Below are 25968 nucleotides of genomic sequence, written 5' to 3'. Positions count from 1 at the left end.
TTATATTTATAAATGTTTTAGTCTTACTCTAGATCTCCCAAGCTGTTACTCTTTCACTGGGCGACACAGGACAATCCCAGAAAAGAGATTTTGACTAAGGAAAAATCTATTTCTGGGTGAAGGCCTGTGTCGCCCAGTGAACCCATCCCTCTCTTTCCTTTCACCACCCTTTAGCTGGCCCAAGCTTGGGTGCGTATTCAGGAATGTAGTTCTTGGCAGAAGAAGTGGGGACGAGCGGAGGGGGATTGTTGTAACGGCTCCTCTCTGGTGAGGGATTTTGAGAGAGGAGAGACTATTTGGCTGGAAGTCTGTGGTAGTGGCATCCACTCGCCCTGTTTTTATACCGACACCTGTAAAGGTGATCAACCCAGAGGTAGTAACTCTGGCATTTCCATATAGCTTTTTTTCTCTGGTATATTTAGCAATTACAGGCGGTCCCCGGGTTACAACGGGGGTTCCGTTCTTAAGACGCATCGTAACCCGAAAATCGTCGTAAGCCGGAACGACGTTCTTGAAAACATGTCCACAGGGAAAATTTCACTACTAATTTGCAATTTTTCTTAGGGCCGTATCTCTAAAATTATCACTAATTTACTTTTTTTCATGTGCAACACTGTGTATTCACAATTACTTTATATTTTCATTAAAATACAAGAGAGAGAGAGAGAGAGAGAGAGAGAGAGAGAGAGAGAGAGAGAGAGAGAGAGAGAGAGAGAGAAATAACTCCTTAGGTTTCAATAGATTGAAATGAACGTCTGTAGGCAACTTTTTCCCCCTCCCATAAATACATATATTTCTCCAGAGAAGAGAGAAAGAGAGGACTGTGCAATTATGTTTGTCTGTCTATCAATTCTTTTGCTGAGAGCGAGAGTGATAAAAGAAGAAATAGAAACACCAAATGTATGACAAGTATCTTGTGGAGAGAGAGAGAGAGAGAGAGAGAGAGAGATGAGAGAGAGAGAGAGAGAGAGAGTTGTCCTTACAGTATTTAAAAGAGAGTAATGGAATGATTATTGTATTTAAAATACTCAGATATGAATTTTGTACTTATAGTATTATTATTGGAAAATATTAATGAGAAAACTTATTACATACACGTCCATGAAAATGATCGCAATCACTCAGTAAAGAGAGAGAGAGGAGAGAGGAGAGTAGAGAGGAGAGAGAGAGAGAGAGAAGAAGAGAGAGAGAGATTTAACATAAAACAATTAAATTCCGTTGACCATTGTATGGCATTGTTAAGCTTGAGTGTCACTCGAGTTGAGGTGGGGAAATTGATACAGAAAAAGACAAAGGGAAGAATTTTCTTTTGAAATTAGTTATCGTACTATTACTACTTTTATTATTATTATTATTATTATTATTATTATTATTATTATTATTATTATTTGAAAATATAATAAACACGTGCATCTACCATAAAAAAGGGATATTGACGTAGGAAAAATCTATTTCTGGGTGATTGGCTCGTGTCGCCCTATGAAATATCCTTCAGATCATTATTTCTAGGTAAAATTAATCTAAAATTACCAGAGAAAAAATAAAATCAAGAAAATGTCAGTAAAACTGACTCGCTCACTCTATAAAAGAAGTGTCGGTATGGGAATAGAGGCGAGTGGGATCACTACCACGAGTCATTTACCATTTAGACCTTCCAACATAAAATCCCCACCAGAGAGAACTGATACTAAAGGGTGATGCGGCCGCTACTACTACTACTACCGACGCCACGGACAGCAGCGCCCCTAGCGGTCATCCTTAATCTATGAGCATCTTGTCTGTGGGTGGGTAAAAGGAAACAGGGTGGTTTCATAGGGCGACACGAGCCAATCACCCAGAAATAGATTTTTCCTACGTCAAAATCCTTTTCTGGGCTCAGCTCGTGTTGGCCTATGAAATAGTACCAGAGAAACAGACAAGATGGGAATAAGGACAAATGAAACCCAATAGTAAAAAAGGTAATATAAGTGAATCAGGGACATTACAGTATACAAACAAAAGTACTTAAAGCTAACTTATACTAAACAATGGCCATGTAAAGAAAGCAATCAATATAAAGTACTTAAAATTAACTATATTAGACATGGTGATACATAATAGTGTAATGGCAAAGACAATATAGAATGATTCACTTAATTAAGATATTTACAAAATATACAAACTCATTGTGTTCTACCCTAGCATAAAAATAAGGGTAGAAACACTGAAGTACATTATATGTACATAACGTGGATGTCCCTAGCAAAAAAATAAGGGACAAACCACCAATATGATTCTAGCGGCTAAGGCTAGAGTATCCCTAGTAGCATGGCAATAGGGTGAGGCATGTTGGACGAGGTAGGTAGAAAGGAGACCTGGATCTATACTACGACTACTGTGCAGTATCAGGAGAAACAATGTTTCCCGCTGCTTCTGCAGAAAATTTTAAAGATTCCAAGGACTTCAGGTAATGACGTTTAAAGACTGTCGGTGATTTCCATCCAGTATACTTTTTAAGATCCTCAAAGTTCATATGTTGGAAGTAATTAATTGAGGTGGCTACTCCTCTGATGTCATGTGCTTTTGGAAATGAATCAGGGTTGGCTTGTTTAATGAAGTAAAGGATCTGTTGTCTGATCCTTTCACTGATAAAGTGCCACCTTTTTCTCTCATAAAGAGAGAACCTGAGGATCTAGAGGATGTACGAGATAGAAAGGCTCTTAAAGTTGATACTGGGCAGAGAGAAGGATCTTGCGGAAGTGGATGACTTTCCAAGGAGCCCACCTTGCAAGGGGATCCTCATTTTTTGCTAAAAAGCTACGATCCGGGGAAAGTAGAACTTCTCCTGAGGGGAGAGATTCCACATGACCCGCATCTCTGGATAGAGCCGACAGTTCTGAAATTCTGGCTCCTGAAGCCAGACTTAACAAAAATAATGTCTTTCTAAGAAGCATCATGAGTGTGCAAGACGAGTTGTCAGTATCTGAGGCTAGTTTGAGGACATCATTTAAGAACCATGAAACTGCAGTAGGCCTTTGAGAGTCTGAGTCTAGCACAGGCTTTGGGAATAGACGTAAAGTAAGATTCTGTTAGGTCTATTTGGAAACCCAACTGAAAGATTTTCTTCAAAGCCGATTTATTAGTAGTAATAGTGCTAGCTGCTAAACCTTTTTCAAACAAGGACCTGAAAAAGGATATAGCTAAGTTAACTGTCATGGTTTGTAGTGTTTGATTCATTCAGGAAGGATGCTAATTTTTTAACAGCTGAGTCATATTGTCTAATAGTTGACTCTCTTTTGTCTGATTCTAGAAAGAGGATGTTTTGTGGATCAATGTTAGCATCTTTTTTAGCCGCAAACTTCATGAAGTCCATAAAGTTAGGGTCTGGAGAATTTCTGAGGAAGCGAACACAGTCCTCATTTGTACTGATTGCGACAACTTGGGATTGGGAATCCGTTGAGGTCGGAGACCCAATTCCAGAAGCAGAGGATACCAGTTGCTTTTTGGCCAGTCTGGAGCAATCAGAGCTACTAGTCCTTGAAAGTCCTCAGCTTGCTCAAGACTTTCAAAAGAAGATTCACTGGAGGAAATATATAGATTTTCCTCCATTGATTCCATCTAACGACAGGGCGTCCGTGGCATAGGCCAGAGGGTCCAGGTTGGGGGCCACATAGCAAGGGAGCTTGTGGTTCGCTTGTGAGGCGAAGAGATCTACTTGGAGGCCTGGAACTCTCCGGCATATCCACTGGAATGACCTGTCGTCTAGGGACCATTCTGATTCCAGAGGGACTGACCGGGACAGAGCGTCTGCTATCACATTTCTTACCCCTGCCAGGTGAGTGGCGGACAGATGCCATCTGTGCTTGTCTGCTAGCGCAAAGATGGCTATCATGACATGATTCACGTGTTTGGATTTGGACCCTCCTCTGTTGATGCAATGTACTACCACTGCACTGTCCAAAACTAGTCTTAGATGAGACTTCTTCGGGGGAAGGAGTCTCTTCAGGGTAAGAAATACCGCCATTGCTCAGGACGTTTATGTGGAGCTGGCGGAACTGAACTGACCAAGTCCCCTGAACTTGTTTGAATTGAGAATATCCCCCCCACCCGGACAAGGAGGCATCCGTGTGAATGGTTAACACTGGAAGGGGATATTGAAGGGGTACCAATTTGGCAAGATTCTTCACTTTTGTCCATGGCCGGAGCTGGTTGCGAAGGATCTGTGGAATTACTGACAACTTGTCCCGAGATTTGACGTTTGCTCTCGATCGCCAAACTCGATTATATCTTTCAGCCTTGCTTTCAGGAGGATGTCTGTCACTGAGGCAAACTGAAGAGAACCTAGGATTCTTTCCTGGTTTCTCCTTGATGTTTGTTTGCATTTGAGAAATTGCCTCACAGACTTGGCTATTTCTTTTCTTTTGACCACTGGAATTGACAGATTGTGGGAAGACAAATCCCATTGGATTCCTAGCCACTGAAAATGAGACTCCAGGAGTGAGTCTGGATTTCGATTGTTTATCTGGAACCCCAGATGTTCCAGAAATTGTACTACCTTCTTCGTGGCTTTGAGACATTCCTCGACCGTTGGTGCCCAGATCAACCAATCGTCGAGGTATGCTGCTACCATTATCCCTTGAGTTCTCAACTGTTGAACTACCACTTCTGCTATTTTCGTGAATACCCTGGGGGCTACATTCAGACCGAAGGGCATCACTTTGAATGAGAACTTCTGATTTCCTAGTTTGAAGCCTAGGAATGGACGGAAGTGTCTGGCTATAGGGATATGATAGTATGCGTCTGTAAGATCGATAGAGGTTGTGACGGCCCCACACAGGGAAGTAAGGTCCGTACCTGCGAGATGGTGAGCATTTTGAACTTGTCGCAACGAATGAAAGAGTTTAGCTTTTGACAAGTCTAAGATACCCTTCTTTTGTTGAGCCTTTCTTGCACGCTGAATAAGCGACCTTGAAATTGAAATTTTAGATGCTTGACTCTCGCAATAGCTCCTTTCTGAAGGAGTTCCTCCGCATAATCTGTCAACTCCTTTGATGGTACTTGATAGAATGATTTGATTGGAGGAGGATCTTTGATCCAACTCCAACACAATCCTTTGGACACGATGCTCTGTGCCCACTTGCTGAACCTCCACCTGTGACGGAAGAGGAACAGCCTCCCTCCTACCTGGGGAGACTCACTGTTGTTGAGCGGGGTTGACCTCCGCGCCCTCTGAAGTGCTTGCCTCTTGCAGCTCTTCCTGTGCCACGCTGGCGAAAGTGGGCCTCTCGCCCTGCTACCCCTAGAGAACTTGTTGAAGGTTGGGTAGGCCTGGCTTTCATACATTGAATTGAAGGCCGGCGAGACTGCAAAAGAGGTGGAAGGTTGACTTTGAGGAGACAACAGGCGAATAGGCTGTGTCTGCTTCGAGGTTGACGGCTGTCCCTGTTGTGTAACTGGGACGGCCTGAACGAAATGCTGTTGCTGCTGTTGTTTCTGGTAAGGTTGGAACCTTCTACCTGTCTTCTTTAGTTTTTACCAGCAGCAGGGGCGGTCTCTTGTTTCCTCTTGGAAGAGATCCCCCATCTGGCTCTAAGGCTCTGGTTTAAGCCTAGCAGCCTCATGGTGCACCTCATTCACAGAGGCCTCTGGGAAGAGGTCCGCACCCCACATGCTGGAAGCTAAGAGTCTATTAGGCTCATGCCTGATAGTTGCCTCCTGCAAGACATGCTTTCAGCAGTTCCTTCTGGCTAAGAAGAAGTCAAAAGCATCGGCTTTGAACCGTCTGGAGCTGGATTTAGCCAGTATCTTGAACAACGGTTCTGTAGCCTAGGACAGGGCAGCCATCTCCGTAATGATAAGGGAGTTAAGAGACCTCCCAAATCTTGTACGGGCATCAAACTCTGCCTGAATAAGGGTATCAGGCAGTAGTCTTGGAAGCTTCTTGCCAAACTGATCCATCGAGCCAGTCCTGGCTTCAGCTTACCTACTGAGAAAGTGGCAGGTAAGTTCTCCCACAATTCTCCGAAGGCCAGGAAGAGCGGAGATGTAGATTCCACCTCCCTCAACTGTGGCATGGGCTCGTCTTTAAGGACTGCCTGAAGAGTCGCTTCTACTACCTTAGTAGCGAACGGAAGAGAAGCCTCCTCCTCCGTACCGAAGATAGTAAAGGGACTCTTGAATGCCTGGAGTTTGGTGTTGGTACAGTCCCAATCCTCCAGGCAGTGAACCCATTCCCGCTGTGCATGATCCCTACTATATAGCACAGTCTCTCGGGAGATCTTATCCTCTCTATTGAGAGCAGTGACGGTCAGCCTAGCATATCCCATGAAAGGCTGAGTCAGTCCGGGAGGGTAGAACTCGAAGTCCTCAATCCTTCGAGTTCCACACTCCGGGATAGAAATCATGCCGTCCTTGCCAAGGGGGCATAAAGCGGCCACTCTCCATGGGTTATCCATAGAGAAGGCTGGTAGGGATTCATAAGGAGGTAACTGTAAGAGACCAGTACCTGCTACAGGGGAGCTTGGCTGAGGGGCCTGGTTGAGGCCAGCAAAGCGGTCATCGTGCTCTCTAACTCGGTTAGAGAGGTCTTGGATAGACTGACCGGACTGGTTAATAGTGTTTGACAGCTGTGCAAACATCTGCTCAAACTTGGAGCCAAGAGAGCCAACCATCTCTCCACACTTGCATCTCACTACTGCTGAGAAAGTGGTGGGATCAAAAGAGCTCGGTCCCGCCACCCCAACAGGAGTTACCGGAGTAGATCCGGTAGATGCCGGAGAAGGCGTTGGCTCGGCCGGAGCGCGAGCCTTCTCCTTAGAAGCCTTGCTTCTAGAGCTCTTAGAATAGGAAGAGCTAGGCTTTGCTTTCACCGCGTCTGCGTAGGAAGTCGTAGACTTCCTAGCTGAAGAAGACGATGACTTCTTAGAAGTCGTCTTATGTAAGGTCTTCTGTTCTCTCTGTCCCTTCACCTTCGGGGGTACGAGAGAGCGGGAGAGAGCGGAGCGGGATCTCAGATCCCGTGAAGCCTTGGAAGGAAGAGGAAGAAGGAACAGGAGAAGAAGATTCAGGAGCACCCAAGGAAAGACCTTGGGCGCCCGACACACTTACCTCAACCAACAAATCCTCTGCCCCTACCGCCATAGGCTCGATATTCAGGTCCAGGTTGGCCACATCTGGGACCGGCTCCTGCGTAGAGACGGACCCGAACGCCTGCTGCATCTCCTGCGGAATAGAGTCTATGAGTGGGGCCGCCGAGATGGGGTCCACATACCCCGTCGCCTTGCCTCCAGGGAAGATCTGGACAGCCAGCTTCTTATCGAGCATATAAGGCTGGCCCTTGGCGGCGTTCTTCCCGAAGCCGCCCACCCAAGCCTTCAGGGTTGCCAGGGCGACTTCCTTCACGGCGGCAGCCTGGAAGAGAAGGCGATATGAAGCTTCTAGCGGCGGAGATACGGTTTAAAGAAGCTTAAAACTAAGGGTTAGTGGATAATAAGACGAAGAAATGTCCAGGAGTAAACTTACCCCACCCAAAAGCTGACTCAGGAGGTCATAGCAGATGGTGCAAGCCTCCGGGTGCCAAACGATCAGTCCGTTGTGGTTGGTGGCACACGGGGCGTGGGTCCTACACTCTTCATGGGCGCAGGGGTCGTACAACGTCGCGTTGCAACCTGGGACCTGGCAGTTGGTAGCCTGTAAGTGGAGAGATACATGAGTATCAGGTGCACACTTACAGCCTAACAAATACTCCGCTGCATGCCGGAGCATGTAAGTTAGATTAAACCAGAGCCCCGCCGTAATACGTGTGGTTAACTAGGCGGTTGGAGGTGGTCTGAGGCTACGCCGGAGACAGGAAAAAGATTCCAACCAGGAGTGGTGAGGAGCCATGAAACCACGACGGAGATAGTACATAAAATAAATTAAAACTAAAAGTCACTGTAATAGTAAGGGTATATCCGTATATAATGAGGTATAAAACTTTCCGTCTACTAGAGGGAGTGCCCGGGTAAGGAGCGAGCTCTCCTCCGGTAGCGAAAAACAGGATATAGTAGGCAAGCAACAGACCACTAGTAATTCCCACCCCGCCCACTGGCGGAGCCAAAGCGGACTTATAACGAAGGAGCCCCCGGGCTTTCAGCGGAGGCTCCGTCCGTTAAGGTAACGGGAAGGGTGGGATGGGGGGAAATGGGGGGGCGGGGGGGGGGGGGGGTTCCCGGCGTACACACGGCGGAAGAGAGAGAGAGAGGGGGGGTGGCCTCCTCCTCCTCCTCCTCCTCCTCCTCCTCCGTCGCTACTACTACCCGCTCGGTAACCGGTACCCGAGACAAGTGGTCGCTCCAGGCCTCCTCGGAGAGAGAGGGAGGTAGGCTACGGTGGTTGACGTGACAACCAAGGAGATCCACCAGACCCCTCCCTATCACTTGGTAGGGAGGGAAGGGGAAGGGTAAGGTGCTAAGGGACACGTGATCGCAGGTGGCCTAAGCCGCGATAGCAACACAACCACAGAGGGGCCACGTGAACCAGACTGTACCAACACATGGCACAAAGCACCTAGGCTAGCCTAACACCCTAAATAACACTGATAATACATCGTAAAGGAGGAAAGCACTTTTAGTAAAAGAAAAAGAAAAAGCCCAGGCCCAGGAGGCGAACTGATCCGAAGAACTACTCGGAGCCAGCGGTAGCCGATGAAGAGCAAGAGCTGGGATGCTGGGCCAGAAAACACAGTATAGCCCTAAATACCAAACTAAGAGAAATGGTAAAAAGGGCTGTGTCCTAGCTATAAAAACGATGTAATAATACGATGAACGTAAACATATAAAAAGCCCATAAAAAAAAAAAAAAGGGGGCCAAATAAGATGTCCCAGTATGGGAGACCGGGGAAATCTTAAAACACGAGGCGGCACACGGCTGCCACGAGTCAACCGGGAGAGACCGTATATGACCTATAAAAAGGAAAATACTGGTCCCTGGAAGATTGAATTACCAGGAAATACTACTTATGAGGCACTTAACTTAGCCGAAGCAATTGCAGCTCGTTCCATCGTAATGGTTGGTAATAATCCGTGAAAAAATAATACAAGGGAAAAATGCACCTAGCGCTGGAAAGCTAAAGATTAAGGATGACCGCTAGGGGCGCTGCTGTCCGTGGCGTCGGTAGTAGTAGTAGTAGCGGCACCGCATCACCCTTTAGTATCAGCTCTCTCTGGTGGGGATTTTATGTTGGAAGATCTAAAGGTAAATGACTCTGGTAGTGGATCCCACTCGCCCCTATTCCCATACCGACACTTCTTTTTATAGAGTGAGCGAGTCAGTTTTTACTGACATTTTTCTTGATTTATTTATTCTCTGGTAAATTTAGAATATTTTGACCTAGAAATAATGATCTGAAGGATATTTCATAGGCTGACACGAGCTGAGCCCAGAAATTCTCTCATTTCAGTAAGAAAGAGGAATTATCCTTACAAGTGAAATGGAAAGGTCATTTTCATCTCTTTAAAATACGACCATTATGAATTTTGTAAATAAAATTTTTTTTTTTTTTTTTTTTTTTTTGCTCTAGACAGTCCTCCAATTCGACTGGGTGGTATTTATAGTGTGGGGTTCTGGGTTGCATCCTGCCTCCTTAGGAGTCCATCACTTTTCTTACTATGTGTGCCGTTTCTAGGATCACATCTTCTGCATGAGGCCCAGAGCTACTTCAGCCTCTAGTTTTTCTAGATTCCTTTTCAGGGATCTTGGGATCGTGGCCTAGTGCTCTATGATTATGGTACGATTTCCACTGGCATATCCCATATCCTTCTTATTTCTATTTTCAGATATTGATACTTATCCATTTTTTCCCTCTCTTTCTCTTCAACTCTGGTTGTCCCATGGTATTGCGACATCAATGAGTGATACTTTCTTCTTGACTTTGTCAATCAACGTCACGTCTGGTCTGTTTGCATGTATCACCCTATCCGTCCTGATACCATAGTCCCAGAGGATCTTTGCGTGATCGTTTTCTATCACTCCTCAGGTTGGTGCTTGTACCACTTATTACTGCAAGGTAGCTGATGTTTCTTGCACAGGCTCCAGTGGAGGGCTTTGCCACTGAATCATGCCTCTTTTTGTACTGGTTCTGTGCAAGTGCCAGGCATTCGCTTGCTATGTGGTTTATGGTTTCATTTTTCGTATTGCACTTCCTACATATGGGAGAGATGTTATTTCCATCTATCGTTCTTTGAACATATCTGGTTCTTAGGGCCTGATCTTGTGCCGCTGTTATCATTCCTTCAGTTTCCTTCTTTAGCTCTCCCCTCTGTAGCCATTGCCATGTGTCATCGCTGGCTAGTTCTTTAGTCTGTCTCATGTATTGTCCGTGCATTGGTTTGTTGTGCCAGTCCTCTGTTCTGTCTGTCATTCTCCTGTCTCTGTATATTTCTGGGTCTTCGTCTACTTTTATTAGTCCTTCTTCCATGCACTCTTTAGCCACTCGTCTTCACTGGTTTTCAGATATTGCCCCAGTGCTCTGTTTTCGATGTTGACGCAGTCCTCTATACTTAGTAGTCCTCTCCCTCCTTCCTTTCGTGTATGTAGTCTGTCCGATTTGCTCTTGGGTGTAGTGCTTTGTGCATTGTCCATATGTTTTCCTGGTTTTCTGATCTATGCTGCAGAGTTCTGCCTTCGTCCATTCCACTATTCCTGCGCTGTATCTGATTACTGGCACTGCCCATGTGTCTATGGCTTTATCATATTTCCGGCGTTGAGTTTTGACTTGAGTATCGCCTTGAGGTCTCTGCATATATTCTTTCCTGATGTGTCCATTCATCTCTTGGTGTTTTATATCCCCCTCCTTCCACTTATTTTCCCAGGTATTTGTAATCCTGTCTCATCTATGTGTTTGATGTTGCTCCCATCTGGTAGCTTTATCCCTTCAGTTCTCGTTACTTTGCCTTTTTGTAAGTTGACTAAGGCGCATTTTTCTATTCCAAACTCCATCCTGATGTCCCCAGATACAATCCTTACAGTCATTTGGAATTAGGGTATCTATTTCCTTGATGCTCTTACCATACAGCTTGATGTCGTCCCATGAACATCAGATGGTTGATTCTGTTGCCTCTTTCTTGAGTTGGTACCCGGCATCCATCTTCTGTAGTATTTTTGTCATGGGAAATCAAGGCTACTACGAAGAGTAGTGGGGACTATTATTATTATTATTATTGTTATTATTATTATTATTATTATTATTAATAACTGAAATTATCAATAAACATTTACATACTAGTACCATAAAAATTCTTTTATCTCGGTAAAAGAGAGAGAGAGAGAGAGTGTTTATCTCTCTCTGTTTATAACGCTTCCAGCGAAAGAGAGGGAGGGAGTTACCACTATGTATGACACATTATTATCTTGTGTGGCAAAAGAGAGAGAGAGATGAGAGAGAGGAGAGAGAGAGAGAGAGAGAGAGAGAGAGAGAGGGGGGGGGGGGAATGTCAGGACCACGTGATTGCAACACTGCAGCTCTCCCCCAGCTCTTCCCCCTCATGGCTGTCACAGAACTTGATATATAGCTGACAGTTTTAGTACCTGCATCTCGAGAAAAGGTTACTGGAAGTTACTTCAAGAAGACTGGGATTTCCTTCATTCTTCCATAATTTTTTAAATATAAGCTAACATCTTACTAATTCACTATATATATTTAATGAATTGATATTATTGCTGTATAAATTAATATTAATATTTGAAAGTAGTAAATCATTTATTTATCATACTAAAAAACATACATCTTTGTAGTATAGAGAGAGAGAGAGAGATAATTATAGTGATTATTTTCGTTGGAAAATACAAAGAGAGAGAGAGAGAGAGAGAGAGAGAGAGAGAGAGAGAGAGAGAGAGAGAGAGAAACTGTGCTAAACTATAAAGGATTCTTATCTTATCATAGTATGTGTTTTTTAAAAGCGTCGTAAACTCGGAGCGTCGGAAGCGTCAGCGTCGTAACCACGGAACAAGCGTCGTAACCCAGGGCGGATTTTTCAATGAATATTTAAGAAAAAGCGTCGTAACCTCGGAACGTTGTAAGCCGGACCCGTCGTAACCCGGGGACCGCCTGTATTTATACCTTGAGATGAGTGTTATAAGGTACTTTCACTGGGCAACACAGGCCTTCACCCAGAAATAGATTTTTCCTTTGTCAAAATCCCTTTTTTTGACTAAATGCACTTTTTGTGATAAACATTTTTAGAGTTTGTTGTGAGTGTGTGTGTGTTTTAACTATGAAAACAGCCAGTTCTAAGCATTTTTAGAGTGGTTTCAAGTATTTGCACGTTTTAGCTATTTGCAGGTGGTCTGGTACCCATTCCCGGCAAATACGAGGGGGTTTACTGTAGTTTATTGATCTATAAACAGTTTTTAAGGCTCCTTTAGCAAAGTTCCCCTTGGTTCCATTGAAGAAAAATGCAGATGAGCTGTGTAAATATTCGTCTTAAGCAGGAACACTTCATAAGTCAAATCGTTGTTTAAAAGACATAGAATATATGAGGTCATGTCTCATAGATACAAATTTTGTTTTTCGGGGATTATCCACTTCCTAACCATGCTTAATGATACCTAAGGATATCCCTAGTAAGGGGCTTCCCCCATTAGTGGTGTACTTAACTTGAAAAAAAACATACTTCTTTCAAGATTAATCAATTTCTCAGCCAGCATTTGGTTGCTATTGGTATTAGAGAGTAAAATGTGAGGTTTCTATGAGTGAAACAGAATTTATTATATTGTTTGTGATGTGGCTTTTTAAGGGATGAAGTTTGTTCCCCAAATTTTATTTTCTTCTTCTGATATTACCATTAAATATTATGATATATTTACATATTTTGTTTCTTTTTAGCAAACATGGCCTTGTAGTATCAGGTGAAAACATTTTATACTTAGCTGGAGGAGAGTTTCCTGATGGCACAGTGACTCGGTGTTTATGGCGCTATGAGCCAGTTCTGGATGAGTGGCATGATTTAGCTCCCATGTCGAAACCTAGGAGTGAATTGGGTAGGTTGATGTTTGATGGTTTTTCATCTTTTATGTGTCAGTCTTTTTGATTGGTTTTAAAATGACGTACTTTTGATTTCAGTAAGAAAATTTTACTATATTTTCTTTAATTTGTATAGATATAATTCTTCTTGAATCCTTGCTGAGTTTACCGTATGAAGGTTTATTCTTTAATGAATGTGAGGAGAGAACTTGTATTTTAATAGAAGGAGTGACTAATTACAAAAAATCCCAAATCCTTTTCAAGTAATGGCAACTATTTTTATTTACTGTACACATACACAAAATTACTTATCATTTTTACTACTCTACTCACTGCCAAGTTACATTGAATGTAATTACTTTGTTAGGCATGCTACCATTGAATGGGTTCTGATATTTTTTCTCTGTAGCAAACATCTTGTGTGAACTGTGAATTAAGAACCCATTATATTGTGCTTCTGTGGGCATTTGATGTAGTAATGCCTGCAATATTTAAATTATGCTCTATCATATTTTCCATCTTAGCTCTACCATTTGATGAATTTTACAATTAAATTGATTGATGTAGGGTTCAGTGTCTGTCCTCAGTAATAGCAGTTCTCTGGTATCATAGCAATATTTTACTAGAAATAGTGCTAAAGAGGACACATTTCACTGGGCGACACGGCTTCCTCGCCCAGAAATAGATTTTTCCTACGTCAAAATCCCTTTTATACTACTATGAATCTACCAGCCAAAAGGTGAATTTGATTTCTTCCTTTGGTTGCTGTTGGTCATTGTAAATGGCTATATACAAGTCGCATAAAAGCAAAGCAAATAATTACTGGGGTTGTAGCGAACAAGAGTACTTTAAGAATACATTTTCAATACTTAAATGTTAATATAAATGTTTTCAAGTATAGTATGGTATAAATAAAGTAACTGGTAAAAATATTTGTAGGAGTTGCAGTACTCGATGGCTATGTTTATGCAGTTGGAGGGTGGGATGGATCCCATCGACTAACAGCTGTAGAACGGTATGATCCTAGGACAAATTCTTGGAGTGAGGTTGCATCCATGAAATTAGCACTCACTTCTCCTGCAGTTGCTGCTTGCCAAGGAAAACTGTATGTATGTGGAGGTGCTATATTGGAAGATGGCGATGGCATTGACCTAACACAGGTACTACTATTTAAAAACTTTCATTTTAATGCCTGTCTACATATGGATATTGCTTATGCATTATTTAAAAATTTGCATTTTAGTGACTTTTTACGTATAGATATTGGTTATGCATATTGTATTAATTTTTTGTTTTGCTGTTTTAGTATTATTTGGGTAAGGCAGTGGTGCATATGTACCAAGATATAGAAAATGTCAATAGCAAATGCTGTAAATATTATTGGGCTTAGTATAGAAGTGACATATTGTAGTGCATTTGTATGTTGGGAATATGAGTAAATTTTAGATTATTGCAGTGTGTTATGTATGATGAGTTGTTGTATAGTACTATTTAGATATTTTTTGTGGAAAGACTTTGATAAAATTTTGTCAATATATCTGTGATGATTTTATTTTATTCTTTTTGAGATTTATTCTTATGGTTGTAATTTAGTGATGGGCAAAATTAATGTGTCAGTTCGTCAATTCATACTTGTGTTTAATTTTCTGTGAGTTTGCCATCTTCTGTCGAACTTTAGTGTAATTCACTGTAGGATTTAATTTTCTATTGTTTAAATTAAGTTTTCCTTTACAGATGTACGACCCTCATACAGATACTTGGGAACAGCTGCCACCTATGATCATTCCACGTAGTGGTTCAGCTGCAGCAGTCCTACACGGACTCATCTACATCATAGGTAGGAAGTTTGACAGATTGCTTTGTCTGTGAAATACAGTTGAGTAATATATTGTGTTCTGCACAAATATACCCTTACAGTAGCAAGTCCTTCCTCTTTCTAGTGAGGAGATAGAGGAATGACAAAAAAGTCTGGTGGCTATCATGGTTTGTTATCTGAATAGATCCAGATCTTTAACTTCTACTTATGCAGTGACCCTTTACATTGTATATTATCCCAGAAGTCTGACTGTTTTGGGAAGTGAGATCAGGGGTGCTGAACCTTTAGTCGGTTCAAGACTTTCTTTTCTCCCACCAGAAGTGAGTCTATCCTTATATTAAGACCCAGGTTCCGCGTTTGAGCAAATTACAAATTTTTAATCAGTTTGTATATTTCATAGCTAACAAAACTGCGACCTTAACATAGACTGCCTACCTCTTGTCTTTGTTATTCCGGGGGTGGAAGAAACTAAAAAAAAAAATGTGTCACAAAGTGAGAAGAGGTCGCGGTTGCCTCATCGTTCATCTTGATGGCTGATCCCCGATACCACCAATTCCTTGCATCATAATTTTAATTTTTTTTACCAGTTTCCAGCTGGCGCTAGAAGATTTATCTTAACGTTAAGACTGAAGGTCTCTTAGCTATGAAAAATTTATTTTTGTATAGTCTAACCTCTTAAATCTGGAAACCTTGGGACCAGGCCACTGCCAGACCACAGAAAATCCCAGAATATAGAATACGTACATCCCTAAAGAATTAAACCCCTTGGTAAACGTAGTCTTGCAAGGTAATTCCACTTACAAATAACCTAGTTTCCAACTTAATCTTTGCTAAGTTCTGATGATGGTTTTTATAATTTATCGCTCACATATTTCAACTTCATAATTTTATAACTTTATACTGTATATTTCTTTAAAATAATACTTTTAACACATTTAGCCTACATTCCCGAGTTAGCCTAATTGTAAGTCAACTACAGTACTAACTTCTCAGAATCTGCACATTATTATCGGTGACCTTCATATCCTAAATCTCTTATCTTCATAATTATCTCTATTGGTTTCTTTGTCATTTATTTTGATTGTAGAGGGTAGTGAGATAAAAAAGATAATTACAGTGGGGCCTCGCTTAGTCACGGATCAGCAATCACGGATTCAGTTAATCACGGGTTTTTCCTTGGACCACTTCTCAGTCTATATATCGCTGGTATGAATCACTCCGGGTTGTCGGTGGTAGGCTAAGCCTTGTCCGGTTCCGATAACCAACAAATGCATGAACAGATTCACATTATGATATTAACTGACAATAAAGGTAATAAAACCATTCTCACATTATATATTATTGGCATATCTTCATAATATATAGCCTATTCATGGAATAATTCCACGTCATTAACATCAACTTGTAGTTGAGCGGCCAGCAGAAATGTAAACATTGAGTTATACTTCACAGCACCTTTGTTATTCTTATCCTTTTAGAAATGTTAATAGTAATAGTGTAATTACGTAGTAATAACATTTAGGAAACATAAATTTTTCAATTCGAACTTCATTATTGTTTTGGTATAACGTAATCAACTTCTCTGAACACTGCAGTCATACAACGGTAATTGTCATAGATTATCGTATGTTGTTTGCAATCGGCGACGAAGCGTAAACGTAATAAAACCATTTTTACCTTATATATTTTTGTCATATATTCATAATAAAATGCAAATCTTATATATTATTGGCATATCTTCATAATAAAAAGCCTCTTCAAGGAATAATTCCTTGGGGAATCCATTTTTTCAAAAAGACAAAAATACACCTTACATGTTTACAGTATACAATGAACAATGATTACTTTATTTTGATGTGATTACATTAATATTACAGTATGGTACTCTAAGCAGTACAGTAACTATTTTTTATCATAAATGTATATTCATTCACGAAAAATGTATATTCATTCACGAAAAAAATACATATGACCACCATGACGTCACCGTTCTACAAAGTACTGATGTATTTTTATGTAAGTATCCTCTAAACTCTGTCATAAATCACCACTTTACTTACTTTTTTTGTGAAGCCCAAATGCTACGTATATTCCGGAAAATTAACGAAATCACGAATTTTATCATAGAGCAAGATTCACTAATTACTGTTTTCTTCTTCTTTTCATGACTAAATGCATTTTTAGGATAAACTCATTTACAAATTTTCAAATACTATGAATGTAAATAGCAAAATCTCTTCTCTCTCTCTTTCTCTCCTCTCTCTCTCTCTCTCTCTCTCTCTCTCGGATCTCTCTCTCTCTCTCTCTCTCTCTCTCTCCTCTCTCTCTCTCTCTCATCACTTACAGAAAAAAAACTATAATACTGATCTATATTATCTAATAAAAGAACAAAGATGGTCCCCAAAAGGAAAAATAAAAATATGTGTTGCCATATTTTTATTCTTTCTGTGATTTACGAAACTGTCCTTCAATACAACTTTTATAGTTGACTCGATGATTATCACATATTATAACAGTATACAAGAGAATATCTTATCTCTATCCATGTTTCATTTCTTATCATCATAAAATATTTAAAATACAAATTTCATTGCTATTCTCGAGTTAAAGATAGTCAACAGTACTCAGTAATCAAGCTAAGTCCCAAGCTGTCTCTCAAGCTATTCAAGTTACTCTCATCACAAGCTGCTCTCTCTCTCTCTCTCTCTCTCTCTCTCTCCTCTCTCTCTCTCTCTCGTCTCTCTCTCTCTCTCTCAATGAAATATGAATTACAGTATCATAATAATATCATAAACTATTATGTACAAAGTTAATAATAATAATTATTCCATTAATCAATTCGTTTCTTTTAGCAACTAAATTGTTTTCCAAAATAATTCTTTCAGTAATAAACGTCAATCAGCTGATTCAAAACGTAAACAAAAGACAAAACTAGATTTTTATTGCTGTATTTTGCTGTTTACACATTAATATTATAGTTGGGTGCTGTAATCATTACAGTAAATCATGTTTTTTATCATAAATATGTTCATTCACGAAATAGATATACTATGTACTTTTAGTTTGGTGCAGCAGCCAAATCATGAAAATAAAAAGGAATTGTTAGGTAATTATACTTTTGTTTGCGAAAGAATAACTTTGAAACTGTCTTGAATTTAGTTTAAGGTGATAGTTGAAGAAATATTTGGTGCTTGAACTAAAGTAGGCAGTTATAAACACTGAAATAGTGGTCTTGGGTGGGTTAATTATTAAAGTAGGCAGTTTAAAGCAATTTTCAGGGGGGGTACCAGGATAACACAGGTATTTACTTATCACGGGGGGTTCTGGGCCCTATCCCCCATGATTAACGAGGCCCTACTGTAATATATTTTGGTGATCACAGTGCATTTGAATGTTGCCTTCGAAATGTAAACAAAGCACACCATGTCACTGCTATCTATTGAGGAAAGTGAACACTAAACTATTCGATAATGAGATATTTTCTAGTGTAGATAAAGATTTATGCTTGCGCTTCTTACCTTTAGCATCATCTGATCTCATGGGCGGCATATCGAATGGGTAAATATAGTTACATAAAAGAAATTATAAAAAATGTATCACCAATGTCTTTCAAGCGCACACACACAGTATAGAATTTGTGCTTTGTCAAATGTCTCATTGTCTTGATTAGAAGTTTTGACTTGGTAGAGCCTTCTCAAGTAGAATATTTGAAAAAATATATTCATTTAAAGTTAATATAAAAAACATATTGGACTTCACATATGTTCATTACTAACAACTACATATTTTTGTAAAAGCAAAGGTGATATGGCATAATTTTTGCTGACTTGAAGTTGTAAACAATACGTGGTGCCACTGGTGGCACCAAATCAAGCCGAACTACAGGAGTTCCCGGACCACAGAATGCTGGTTTTAAGAGGTTCAACTGTAATAAAATGAGGTTTTATATATATTAAGTAATTACATGGCAAATAGTTTCTAAGTACCAGCATCTAAAATTGTAAAATAGCTGTAACGATTTTCTTGTTTTGGTGTAGATAACTAGCCCCTCCCACTTTTGGGGAAGAAGGTAAACAACCCAGCAGAGTTCAATTTATATTTATGTGGATTCCATGAGAGGGGAGGAGGGTGGGCTCTCATTCTGTAATTACTTAGTAAGTATATATAAAACTATATAAAACCTTATTGCAGTGTCTTACCAAACAATTATATAGCTGTGGTGGTGCCACCATCACTGATGAAGGTGACAGGGTCTCCCCTCGAGGGAGAAACAGGTACAACAGACCAGGTGTAGACATTCATTCTCTGCCGGCTTCTGGTGAACATAGGTGGTCTGTTTCAGACCTTTCTTCATCGTTTTGGATGGTTATTTCCTACCATATTTGGTGAAGTACTCAACTTCGTGTTTTGTTGAATTATGACTAATTAGCTAGTTAGCTTTTCTTCAAATTTTTGTGGCATTATATACCATCATGTCTGACTCAAGTCTGTCAGGAGTTAGGTTCTGTGCTGGAGGGTGGAGGACTAAGTTAGTTAAGTAAATGTATGATTTGCACTCCAAGAGCATTTAATGTAGGAGTCTATGTGTGAGGAATGTAGGGATTGGAGTGAATAGCAATGGAAAGTTTTTGTCTCTCACTCCGATAAGGTTGTCATGTATAGGAAGAGGAAGGCAGCTCTTAGAGCTGAGAATAAAGCTAGTTTAGCTTCCTCTGCTTCTCCTGTTGAAGCGCCTGTTCCTATTTCTTCCCCTCCTTATACTTTGACTCCGATCTTCAGTCCTCTTTCTCCTGCTCCTTTAACTCCATTACCAGCTTCCCATGGAGTTTCTTTTGATATCATAGCCAGCCTCTCTTATATCATAGCCAGCCTCGAATCTTGGTTTGAGAAAAAGTTAGATTTGTTAGCTAACATGGTGATGCAATTATGGTTATCTGTGAAATCTTTCATTGAAAAGGCTAATGGTGATGTGAGAAGTGTTAGTGTAGTCCAGTCTGAGGGGGTGGCTTTTTGTCCTGCCAGTTCTCCTAAACAAAGGTCCCTGCACCTCAGGGAGAAGATATACCACAGGTCCAACGGAGACTGGTGGGGATTGTCCACAAACAGTCACTTCCTCTGTCAATCCTGCAATTCCCCAGCAGGAGTCAACTAAACGCCTTTGGAAAGGCGTTTCATTTGGTGCTACGTTATCTATGGATTCAAGTGATTCTTTGCATGTAGGACGTCGTAATTGGCAGAATTCTTCAGCTTCATGGCATTTGAAGACACCAGGGAAGTGGATAATAGTCCACACCTGTTTTGCAGTGTCACTACACGGACTTTTCAGACTCGCTTGAATAGTATCGTGTGTTGACTTTGTTGAAGCGTTCGACTCACCTGCAGACAACGAGTGCTGCTTCGACTTCTCGTTTGGAGCTTTCTTCAACAGGTGTGCAAAGCTTTAGTGTCGAATATGTCGACTTCAACACTTACGACTCCAGCTGTTTCTGCTTCTACTCAAGATGATTCAAATTAGGCCTCTCTTTATTGTCAGTTGGAGGAGTTAATGAGTTTGATGAAAGGAAATCAGCAAGGTCCCAAGTCAAGTGTGCGGAACCTTCTCTTTCTCCTGTTTCATCGTATGATGAAGAATAAGACGCCGAGTCTATCCCGCCTTTGGCTTATTTGAGTCTGCTGCGCTACCTCTTTCCCAGATTGCTTTGTCGCAGCAGCTCCCAGGTCTCCTGCTTCGATTTTCCTGATGAGAAGGAAACAGTTGGATCCCCTCCTTGCAAAGCTAGTACTTTCTAAGGCTTCTAAGAGATCTCTTCGTGATGTTGAGGATTGGTTAGCAACCAAGAGGGTGTTAGGGAAAACTTCATTAAGAAGAGGTACAGATTCTATGTCACTGGAGAAGCTCCTTCTATGGGAGTAGTATCTGTCTCCTCCCAGGGGGACTTCTCTGGTTTGGTTAGATGCTAACCACAGGTCAGCGTTTTCAGTGGCCAAAGTTTACTTTTCGTCTCCTGAGGTTGACCACTTGGTTCAGAATATTTTCAAGGTCCTGGAGATAATGAGCTTTCTTGACTGGATGATGGGAGCGCTTGCTACGAAGATGGAGGACTGCTCTGCTCTTACATAGGACGTAGCTTCAGATTGGCTTGGTGTCCTGTTGTGCACAGACAAGTCGATTCAGGATAGCTCTGATAAGCTTGCCTCTCTTTTCCACTTTTGGCACTTTGAAGAAAAGATAGCTCAACAAGAACCACCTTTTCAACGTGGAAACAGTGAAGGAGATTCTCTCTGCTCTGGAGAAGAAATCAACTAATGACCAGCTAGCACAGCTAACTAAATGTGCAAAGTCCACATGTGTAACTTTTGCTAAGTCTGGCTCACCTTTACAGCAGCAACTCTTTCAAGGAGGTAATTCCAAACCTTTTGTTAGACCTTGGTCGAATTTGCGAGCCCTGACCAAGACCAACAAAACCCGCTTCCTAAGCAACTTCCAAGTGATCCTACTGGCTTTCATGTTCCAGTAGGTCCCAGATTTAGCCTCTTTTGGAAGGAGTGGAGTCGCATAGGGGCAGACTCATGGGCGATCCAGGTTCATCGTTTTGGTTACTCCGTTCCTCTCAAAGACCCTCCACCTCTCCAATGTTCCTTCGCATTGTCCTGGCTCTAGCTCAAGAGGTAGAAGCTGTTATTCAGAAGGCGACAGTGGAGGAGGTGTTCGACAGATCATCTCCAGGGTTTTATAACTGTCCCTAAGTCATCAGGGGCTGGAGGGCCATATTGGATGTAAGCGCTCTGAACTTGTTCAACTTGGAAACGACTCACTCGGTGCTAGCATCTCTTCGCCAGGGGGATTTGATTGTCTCCCAGGACATACAGGATGCATATTTCCACATACCAATTCATCAGGATAAAGAAAATATCTTCGGTTTGTTTTCATGGGCAGGACTTTCCAGTTTTGAGTGCTTTGTTTCGGTCTCTTGACTGCCCCGCTAGTATTTACGTGAGTGCTGGCACCTCTAGAGAAGTGGCTACATCTTCTAGGCATCAAAGTGTCACTTTACCTGGACAACTGGCTTCTCCACTCCTCTTCGGAAAGCCAGTGCATGAAGGATCTCAAGATGACACTTTTGTTAACTCATTCGTAAGGGATTCTTGTCAACAAGGAGAAATCGCAACTGATTCTGACTCAGAGCTTCCTCTGTTTGGGGATGACTCTGAATTCTCTTGTTTTTCGGGCTTTTCTCTCCCCGAAGAGAATCCAGTCTTGTCTCCAGGTGGTACAAGAATTCTTGGACTGCAAGTGCTGCTCACACTTCAGTGGACGAGTCTGCTAGATGCACTAGCTTTGGTGGAACAGTTGGTCAGAATCAGGAGACCACACATGCATCCCCTTCAATTCTTCCTGAAGATGTCGTGCAGGAAGTCCCAACCAGACTCGACAGTATTCAACATCATGGATGAAATCAAGGAGGACCTAGCATAGTGGCTTTCAAAACCAAGACTTTTAGTGGGCCTCTCTCTTCATCCACTCCATCCAACCCTTCAGTTCTACTCAAAGTCGCATCCGACGTAGGTTGGGGAGCCCTTTTGGGAGAGAAGAAAACGTCAGGGAAGTGGTCAGAGTCTCAGCGATCTCTTCACATAAATGTGAAGGAATTATCAGCAGTTCACCTGAGGCTTCAAGCATTCATTCACCTCTTGTCAGGATGGGTGGAGGCAGTCCATGCAGACAATTCCACCATGTTGTCCTACATCCGGAAACAAGGGAGAACACATTCATTCACCCTTTACAATACGGCAAAAGATCTGTTTCTCGGGGCAGAAAGGATTAAGTCTCCCTGCTCCCTTGTTTCGTCCAAGGGAAAGTGAATGTGATGGCAGACGAATTAAGTCGAGGTCACCAAGTCCTACCGTCAGAGTGGACCTCGCTCAGACCTTTGAAAACTGGGGAAGGCCAGCAGTAGATCTGTTCGCCAGTACCAAGAATAGCCGTCTTCCACTTTTCTGCTCTCCAGTCCTGGACCCTCTAGCATGGTCCGTCGACTCAATGTTGCTGGATTGGTTGGGACTAGATGCTTATGCCTTTCCCCCATTCGGCCTGATAAGACAGGTGTTGAACAAAGTTGGAGACTTGGGAGCATTATGTCTGGATTTCCCACCAGTTTTTTATTGGTTTGGGTTGTGGCAAATTTTACAGCATTGTGGTCCTATTCTGGTGTATGCCCAGGGCAAGAGCATCTTCAACTTTGCGAGCCATGGGTGTACCTCCCTCGCTACCAAGTTTCCCACTTGTGTAGGAGCGACCTGGGGTTATGGAGCCACGCTCTCTACAGGACAAGTGGAGCACCAAGCAGTGGCAGTACTTAAATGCTGTGCTCCCTTGCCAGTTAAAGAAACAACAAGCATTGTCCCAATGCTAGCAACTATTCTGTCAAATTCATTATCTAATTTAATGTTTCAGGGTAGAATATGCCCATAGATCCCACCTCCTTTCAATGTGGAATCAGCAGAGTAATTACTTCGTAAGTTATTTACATAAAAATGACATTTTTATGATAAAGTAAATTTTTATTTATAACTGACCAGGTACAGTCCGGTCCCAAATTATGCGTGTTAGAATTGTGCGATTCCCCTTTTATGCAGTCGTTAGTTCTCAAAAATAGATTTTCCGTATCTGCGAAGCCGTTCAAAGTCTGCGAGTCACACACCGCAAAACGTATTAAATCTGTTGTCTTTAAAAGTATTTTAGGTGGGGGGGTTCGCTGGTATCTGAGAGAAAGGGTGAGGGGAATGCATGGAGGAAAAAGACTATTATTCCTCCAAGGGGGAATGCGAGAGAAGATTTCCTGCTCAGCCATTAGCCAAGACGGAAGGCTATGCCTCACACATTTGTGACGTCATAGCACAGTGTGTATGAATGATCTGTATCAACACCATCGGCATATGTATTGTTCAGATCTACGAAGTGTATTCTGAATGATCGGCATCATCATCACCATAGCCATAGGTATTATTCAGATCTGCGAAGTGTATTCTGAAGGCTTCTGCTCAGTCATTAGCTAAGACGGAAGGCTCTGCCTCACGCATTTGTGACATCATAGCGCAGTGTATATGAATGATCAGTATCATCATCATCACCATACGTATTATTCAGATTTGTGAAGTGTATTCTGATCTTCCACATCATGTATGCATCTGCCTAGAAGTCGAAGAGGAAGACCTATTTTCTCGAAACTAAAAAGCTTGCCCTTAGGTTAAAGACGAAGGAAGGAGCAACTTCCATTTTGTCAGCAGTCGACAACGTGAAATCCGTCATTGCTGAACATGTAAAAAAAATTTTTCAAGGTTAACTTGTTTTGACTAACTTTTGGCATTTGATCATTTATTTTTTCTATTGTTGAAATAGGTGTTGATGAAAATGACTAGTAAAAGTGATTAACAAAGAAGCAGATGTGTTTTTAAGAGAGAGAGAGAGAGAGAGAGAGAGAGAGAGAGAGAGAGAGAGAGAGAGAGAGAGAGAGAGAGAGAGAGAGAGAATCGTTCGATCTAAACTTTTCAAGAAACTGTCATTTCATGTTGAATTTTGAATTTTTATCATTTCTTTTTAAGAAATTGTAATTCCATATCAAATTTTGAATTTTCATCAGTTCTTTTTTATCGTAGAGTAAATTTATATGAAAACGATTACATTGTGAACATGCCAGACAGAGAAGCTGAGACGGATGCTCGTAACAAAGTTTGTTAAGCCTAACAGGAGTGAAGACACGCATGATCCGCCAGTTCCCGAAACCTCAAATGGTTCACAAAGCCTTCCTTCAGCAGAGGATGAGATAGAGGAGTTTGAAGGTTTTTTGACGGAGGATAGGTAGAGGAAATTCCATCCAAGAGGTTTTTTTAAGGAAATGACTGTATCGTACAATACACTTGACCCCAGTGGTGGCATTGTTTACATGTGGGAGTTTTCACCATCCTATGTGTAATTTTAAACTTTTTCAAGTTATTAAATCCTTTTTAGTGTTATTTATCCGTAAGAACAATATCATATTAGAAAGAATTACAGTATAGTACATTGACAGTATTGAAAATGGGTAGTATAAAAAAGTTTGACTGGGTAAGTTGTTGTTTGCCTTGGCCCTAATGGAATTATTCCCACAAGGTGTGTGTTTCGAAATATTTATGCAAATTTCCAATTCTTCAAGGCCGTGGATCGACCAAATTCTTGCGTAATTGGGGACTGTATTGTTATTACATAATCAAAGCCCTCCCTCCTCCCCTCGCGTGGACATAGGGGTGCAAACAAATTGAGCTGACATCCCAGTTGTTCCTTACAGCCCCTGAAAGTGGGCAGGGAATTTTTAGGCTGCCATAGGTAGGAGGCTCTTGGCTAAGTAATTACTGGGTAAGTACAAATAAAACTTTATTTTATCATAAAATGTAATTATTCAAATATTAACATTAGTGTAAACACAGCAGAATATCAATTAATTAAAGAAAATATATAGCAAATGAGTAAGATTTAAGTTCAATAAATCTTTTCCCTGAAATTTTTCTGTCTACGCTTAGAGGAAGGGATGAAAGCATAACTGTCATCATAAAGAAAAAATGGTTAGCAACTGGCTGAAGACTCTCTCTCTCTCTCTCTCTCTCTCTCTCTCTCTCTCTCTCTCTCTCTCTCTCTCTCTCTCTCATGTAGATTATGTTCTTGGTATTTCATTCTCTCTCTCTCTCTCTCTCTCTCTCTCTCTCTCTCTCTCTCTCTCTCTCTCTGTTATTGGCTGGAAGGGTAGAAGTAGTACATATGTATATATTTTTAATGGTAAATGTATAAGATGATATTGAAATGATAATATATCAAATATTAATACAGGAATAGGATAATATTTTAAGGTATATTTGATGTAGGATCTTAGTTCAAGGTATACATTTGGTTATTTGAACTTTCAAGATAAGCAGATACTGCAAGTGTTTTTAGAGGGGGATGTTAACTATTTCCTTGGGGTTGTGGTATGTACATATCCCTCGTGAATATGGGGGACAGGGGGTTTAGTGTATACCTTGTACCGTAATATCTCAAATGCTCAAATGTCATGTACTGTACATCTCCCTTAGGTTTTCCGTGTTTTGTGCAATCGTTTATTTGTTCATTAATCTGTTTTTTTATTCATGTTTTATTCTTTTT

General features: G+C 41.2%; 1 protein-coding gene across 1 annotated transcript in view; it reads left to right on the top strand.

The window, feature by feature from the left end:
* The window catches only part of LOC135224411 (kelch-like protein diablo), a 163299-nt gene that overhangs the window by 129959 nt on the left and 7372 nt on the right, over window positions 1-25968 (top strand). Inside the window, 3 exon segments of the mRNA XM_064263381.1 lie at window positions 12842-12996; window positions 13919-14139; window positions 14714-14816. Of these exon segments, the coding sequence (XP_064119451.1) occupies window positions 12842-12996; window positions 13919-14139; window positions 14714-14816 (479 nt within the window).

The sequence above is a fragment of the Macrobrachium nipponense genome, chromosome 12 (genome assembly GCF_015104395.2).
Source record: "Macrobrachium nipponense isolate FS-2020 chromosome 12, ASM1510439v2, whole genome shotgun sequence".
NCBI lineage: Eukaryota > Metazoa > Arthropoda > Malacostraca > Decapoda > Palaemonidae > Macrobrachium > Macrobrachium nipponense.
This window is presented reverse-complemented; position numbering and strand designations above follow the sequence as displayed.